At 38.5% G+C, this 7,214-nt stretch overlaps 1 protein-coding gene across 1 annotated transcript in view; it reads right to left on the bottom strand.

The window, feature by feature from the left end:
- ckap2l (cytoskeleton associated protein 2-like) overlaps positions 1-7,214 on the bottom strand; it is a 16,057-nt gene that overhangs the window by 5,397 nt on the left and 3,446 nt on the right. Inside the window, exon 2 of the mRNA XM_008336291.3 lies at positions 2,712-2,778. Within this exon, the coding sequence (XP_008334513.1) occupies positions 2,712-2,778 (67 nt within the window). The remainder of the gene's footprint in view (positions 1-2,711; positions 2,779-7,214) is intronic.

The following is a 7,214-nucleotide window of genomic DNA, read 5'->3' as shown; positions in this document are numbered from 1 at the left end:
TAAAGACCCTGCATTTAGCTGAAACTTTACACAAAGTTAGCCATTAAGGCCAAGCACGATGGTTATACTAACCGTCAGTCCTAAGATAGTATATATTCTTGTCATGTATACAGTGATTATTCGTGGAGAAACACTGCAATTAATTGCAAACAACGCTAAACATCTCCAACTATATCGATGAGAAAAATAATTTACATTAGTAATGTTCTTTTGTAGGCGGATCTCTAGTGGAAAGTTTTACATGTAGAAGCAGTCAAACAACATACTGTACCTTTTTATACATTTCTAAATTTTAATTAGCTGCAGAGATTATTTGCCAGATCCATATCACTTATTATATTTTATGTCATTGTAACTTTCACAGTTATTCAGAGATTATTGTTAAGATGACCAGTTTTCCATTTTCACCGAACTATCTATTCAGTACTGGTACAAACAGCGGTGCACGGAACAGCCGGACACAGCACAACACCCACAACGTTACTTTATGTAAACGCCTATTTATTAATGCCACTATAAATACAATAAACTGAGTAGTTCGTACGACCCTAAAACGAGTCGTGGAAACTAAAAGTTCACATTTATAATTTACTGTTGACGAACGACACGTTTTCCAAATGGGGGTAAGCTACACTATGTTAGCAAATCCATGCTAACTATTGTAAACACAAATATTATTGCGCAGAAAATATAGCCACGAATCATTCCGGGAAAGAATCGATACACTCTCTTTTTCTTCTTCCATTTCAGTAATATGTTGTAAAACCTTAAGACAATTTTAAGAAACTGTAAAATCGGTACGTTAAAAACAGGTCTTGACAACAGAGCTCAGGTATCCCTGTTTGAAATTACCGGGAGTGAACGCCTACTTCCCTGATTGGACGTTTCAAATTTTGATTTGCGGATCACACATGCGCATAGCTGTTTCTCTGATTGGAGCAGAGGATGTAAACGGAATAGACAGTTGTAGTATTAATTTTATTTAATTGTCACATATAAAACTCAAATACAAATAAGTTACAAGTCTTCATTAGTTTTGCTGCATATTTGAAACAGTCATCAAGAAAATTCTTGAATACATTTCATTGTTTTAAAATATGTATAAAATAAATAAATAAACAGAATTATTGTCACAGCCATCATACAAATATAAATGTTGCTTTCTAATGATTTCATAGGCGCTGCATTAACCTTGGGGCGGACATATTTGACTCCATTCAACAATTGCCTCTTAGAGGAAAGCTCAGATTTAACCATTGGCAGTTTTGAGTTCAACCTGCCCAGACCGTGGACTGCAGTGTCTGCACTCTCAGTCAAAGATGTCACTCTTTGATTGACAGGTTCGTTAACTGAACTGACGGTAGGTAATTTCCGCTGAACCACTATGGAATTTTGTGAAACAGGGATTGATGACAAACTTTAAAATGCTATTTAAAAAGCGCCTACTTGTGTTGTTAGTGTTTGCGAACCAGATGATATTGGGCTTGTGTTCATACGGCAGTTCTTTTCTTTTTATATAATGAAATGACTTTTTCGTGATTTAATCCCAATTTATAACGTGTTTTTCAAAGTAGAGCAAACAAAAAGTGTCTTTAAAAAAGCAAAAAAATATCACCCAAGATTATAGAAAATGGTCAAAACGACATGAAAGGGATGAAACTCCTGTAGATCTACTGACCACTAAAGGTTTAACTCAGCACTGGAGGTTCTTTAATAATAATAATCTCTGGGTTTAACCTGTGTGTGTGAGAGAGAGAGAGAGAGAGAGCCATACTTACAGTGTCTCAAGACTCTGTAGACCATCAAAGCATCTTGCTCCCATACTCTGGATTTTATTGTTATGGAGATGACTGAGGGGGGAAAAAAAAAGACACATATTCATATATACATGTATGAAAATTAAAGTTAAGAACACCTATATTGTACTGTAATGAAAAAGTCATAGTAACACGAAACGTTAATAAGGAATTATTATCAACAAAGAATGCACATATATTCCGAAATACTGGTGTTGAAAAGGTCTAACATTTCCAGCAGTAAAATTCTTCAAACTTATCAATTCAACAAATACAAAAAGGATAGAGTAATAGGTGGGGACCATACAGTAGACTGTCACTGGAAAATGTTAAAAAAAAATCATAGCTCCATTAACCCAAATGTTATCACTAACATGCTCAAAAAATCCCAGTCTGTTGCAGAAAAAACCTTTTGTAAGATACCGTCTGATTGGTCCAACCTGAATTGTAACGTTAACTTTAAGGCATGTTGACGTTTGGGTTCCTGCCTGTAAGAAGGGAGCAGATTTTCTTGAATCTTGGATCTCGAATCTTGAGCAAAGACGGACGTTGTGGGTGCGGTATGTGCCAACAGAGTGTAAACATGGTTCAGAATGTTATGTACAGTGTACTCCGGTGGCAAAGCAATATACATTTCCAGACTCACTGTTTTCTTGTGTTTCTGTACCATGACAATAAAGAAAGTCTAAGTCTAAGAGTTACATGTCATTGTTGACTCCCAGTGTGCTCCAGTTGTGTGCCATCATGTGTGAGGCACTGTGTGGTTTGGCTTTATAAAATCGGTAAGGGCTCAGTAAGCGCAACCGGAAGTAATAATAACATAACATAAAGCGCACCGGGTTATAAGGCGCAGTGTCAATTTTTGAGAAAATTAAAGGCTTTTAAGTGCACCTTATAGAGCGTAAAATATGGTACCTTGGATTTGGCTTCTTCACTCTTCTTTTTTCTGCCAGGTATTCAGTCAACTTCTGCTTCCGCAACTCTAAACAAGGAAAAACACAGGAATTAACTACTGTTTATGAGGTTTTTCTTCTGATCCATTTATTTTAGTACCCACTTCTTCTTTTTATATAACTTTACACCTGTGTTGGACTGCAGTCATTTCTCAAGTGCCTGAATTCTCCACTATAAAGACCCTGCATTTAGCTGAAACTTTACACAAAGTTAGCCATTAAGGCCAAGCACGATGGTTATACTAACCGTCAGTCCTAAGATAGTATATATTCTTGTCATGTATACAGTGATTATTCGTGGAGAAACACTGCAATTAATTGCAAACAACGCTAAACATTTCCAACCTTTTCAATGAGAAAAATAATTTACATTAGTAATGCTCTTTTGTAGGCAGATCTCTAGTGGAAATTTGAACAAGTAGAAGCAGTAAAACAGCATAGGATTTAAAACATACTGCACCTTTTTTTATACATTTCTAAATTTTAGTCAGCTGCAGAGATTATTTGCCAGATCCACATATTTAATATGTATATCTAAATACATTTACTGATATAGATAAATATACATATACACCAAAACTCCACGTTTATGAAGCCCATGTGTTTTAATTCATTGTTTGTCATATCATATTTAATGTTTACATAACTGTCACAGTTATTCAGAGATTACTGTTAAGTTATTGTTGGTTTTCCATTTTCACCCGAACTATCTATTTAGTACTGGTACAAACAGCGGTGCACGGAACAGCCGAACACAGCACAACACAACACCCACAACGTTACTTTTTGTAAACGCCTATTTATTAATACCACTATAAATAAAATAAACTGAGCTGTTCGTACGACTCTAAAACGAGTCGTGGAAACTAAAAGTTCACATTTGTAATTTACTGTTCACGAACGACACGTTTTTCAAATGGGGGTATGCTACACTATGTTAGCAAATCCATGCTAATTATTCTAAATACAAATACTATTGCGCAGAAAACATAGTTATGAACCACTCCGGGAAAGAGGTACAGTCTCTTCATCTTCCATTTCAGACTCTTCCGGTGTGTTTTGTAAAAACAAAAGACAGTTTTAAACACTGTTTGTTCAGTCGTTACGTCAAAAACAGGTCTCGATAACAGAACTCAGGTGTACGTGTTTTAAATTATCGGCAGTGAACGCCTACTCAGGCCGTAAGGTGAACCACGAAAAGTCCTTTAGAAATTGAATTCCTCTCCGACGTTTGGGAACTACACGATCTAGACTTCATAAATAAGAACGAGTTATGTTAAACGTACAACAAAAAGTTCGTCGCAAAATACCCTGCCAGTTTTTTGTATCCATGCATTTTATAATGAACTAGCGTCTTCAACGCGCAATAACATTATGTGTCTCCCATAGTGGCAAATCTCTACATGGAGTAGTGATGTGTCGTTCGCGAGTGATTCGTTCAAAATGAACGAATCTTTCATATAATTCTCGAGTCATATGAAAGGTTCGTGACTCGTGACTACCGAGTCATATGAAATATTTGTTCATATTGAACTCACGAATCATTCACAAATCACTCTCTGCGAACTAATCACTCTCTGCAAACTAATCTTTCACTACGATCTAATTACTCTGCAAACTAATCTTTCACAGTGAACTAATCCATCATTGCAAATGAATCACTCTCTATGAACTAATCTTTCACTGTGAACTGATCTTTCACTGTGAACGGATAATTCTCTGTGAACTAATCTTTCGCTATGAACTAATCATTCGCTGTGAACTAATCGCTATGAACGGATATGTGGACGACACTTGGGTCAAGGTCAAGGTCCATGAGGGCAACAACTTCACAAACCACATCAACGCTGTGGACAGGAACATCAAGTTCACCAGGGAAGATGTGAAAAACAACAGTCTTGCATTCCTGGACTGTGTGGTTCACATCTCAGAGGACAGAGGACAGCTCAACATAGAGGTGTACAAGTAACCAACCCACACAGACCAGTATTTCCGTTTTGAGTCACACCACCCACTGGAGCACAAATTATGAGTTATCAGAACCCCTCACTCACAGGCAGACACCATTCCCACCACTAATAGGTAAGATGAGCGAACAGGGACACATTACGACAGCTCTCGAGACCTGTGGCTATCCCAGATGGGCGTTTTTAAAAGGAGGAGTTTCGGGAAAAACTTAGGAGGATCTTTAACCAACACCAGATCCCTGTACATTTCAAACCTGGTAACACCCTAAGACAAAAACGGGTTCATCCCAAAGACAAGACTCCAAGGAACAAGCTGGAAAATGTGGTTTATGTCATTCAGTGCAGTGAGGAATGTACTGACCTGTACATTGGGGAGACTAAACAACCGCTACACAGGCACATGGCCCAACACAGGAGGGCCCACTCCTCAGGACAGGACTCGGCTGTTCACATACACCTCAAAAACAAAACCCACTCCTTTGAGGACAACAATGTACACATTTTGGCCAGGAAAGACCGATGGTTTGAGAGAGGGGTAAAATACGCCATTTTTGTCAACCTGGAAAAACCATCATTCAACAGAGGAGGTGGACTCGGACACAACCCATCACCCACTTACAAAGCACTTTTAGGAACAATACCCAAAAGTTTCACCTCTGTTTCACACAACAAAGAGGCAGGTGACTGAAACCGTTCTGATGGGGACCACAACGACCCATCAGACTCTTAACGACTGTTTACACTTTCATAGTTGACCCCAAGTTTAAGTTGACCCAACAGGGTGGAGCTGAAGTAGCTCTATTCTTTCTCACTGAGAGTATTTATCTGCTGTCCTCCCCACCACCAGTTAGAACTGAAGAAACCTCTTGGATTAGAGGCGAAACGTCTTCTTTTAGAAAATTCACGTCCAGTTGCCTAACAGAACTTTTTAAACACGGTGCACGAGAGGTGGCACGATTTAACACGTGATCGTGCTACACCAATCGAGTAGCTGATTGATGTCTACACTTCCGGCAACACGGCTTCCTCCGTGGTTCTACTTAACGTTACCGATAGAGATGAATTCTCCCGAAAGTCTTCTAAAGTGGGCCAAATGGATTCTAAACAGTGCTTTATACATAGCCACCTGCACGAAGAACAATGAGGAAAATAGACGATAATTTTGATCAATAAAAGAAAGTAACAAATGACAAGCTCCATTTGTTTTTTCAAGACCGACTCCTTTTATTGATTCGAATCTTTACCTCTCGAACAGTAAAATGAACGAGTCGTGAACGAATCTTGAACTAATCATTTCATTCGTTTTACAGCAGCTGGCGCTTTAGCCCATTGTGGGCATTGTAAAGAAGGGTGCGGTTCTCCGACACTAAATAAGGCAACATGGTTTGCTTCCGCTGACAAAGTCTACAAAGTACACAAAATGCCACAAGTAATTAAAACCATGTGAAAAGCTAAGAAATAAAAACACACCACAATGTGAAGATAAATGAGAGCAAAAAAGACCCGAGCTGTCTGTCACGTGACAAATGAAACGAATCTGCGAGAACGAAGCGAGATTAGTTCACAGAGAATGATCCGTTCACAGCGAAATATTAGTTCACAGAGAATGATTCGTTCACGGCGAAAGATTAGTTCACAGAGAATGATTCGTTCATAGCGAAAGATTAGTTCACAGCAAGAGATTCGTCACGGCGAAAGATTAGTTCACAGCGAAAGATTAGTTCACAGAGAATGATTCGTTCACAGCGAAAGATTAGTTCACAGCGATAGATTAGTTCACAGAGAATGATTCCTTTGCAATGATAGATTAGGTCAAAGCGAAAGGTTAGTTTGCAGAGTAATTAAATTGTAGTAAAAGATTAGTTTGCAGAGATCAGCTTTGTAATTAGTCTTAATCAATGTTTTTGTGCCTTATTGTTTTAGTGTATTTAATTCTACTGTGGTAACAAGTGCATTTCCCTCCCCTGTTATGTAGTGCCAGCAGAGCTTGAGAAATGCAGTGTTTCACATTCAACAGTGGGATGCGCCACTGAGCCTTACACAAATACTTCTTTTTACGTCTTTTTAAAACATCCAGAACTGAAACCAGCAGTATCTGCTGATGTAAAAGACAAATGTCACCTAAAGATTAAAGAGTACACATTTGAGAGTGTTACAGTACTGTTTTAGTGAAATGCCAAGGTACTGACCACTGAAGTGTGTTGTCCATTTTGAACGAATCGCTTGCGAACGACACATCACTAATTCCCAGACGTCGGAGCGAGAGGAAACGATAATCGGGTTCAGCTTATGGCCTAGCTTCGTTTGGGGATCACTGATGCGCATATCTGTTTCTCTGATTGTCGCAGAAGACAAATAAGGAGACTGACAGAAGACCAACAAAAGACAAAGACAGAAAAACATCCGAATTGCATGGTCTTATCTGACTTGATTAACTACAGCACATGCACATACCTCCTATTGGTGGAGAATCCTTGTTTGGAGCAGTCTTTACCAAT

Source organism: Cynoglossus semilaevis, chromosome Z (genome assembly GCF_000523025.1).
Source record: "Cynoglossus semilaevis isolate Cse_v1.0 chromosome Z, Cse_v1.0, whole genome shotgun sequence".
Classification (NCBI taxonomy): domain Eukaryota; kingdom Metazoa; phylum Chordata; class Actinopteri; order Pleuronectiformes; family Cynoglossidae; genus Cynoglossus; species Cynoglossus semilaevis.
This window is presented reverse-complemented; position numbering and strand designations above follow the sequence as displayed.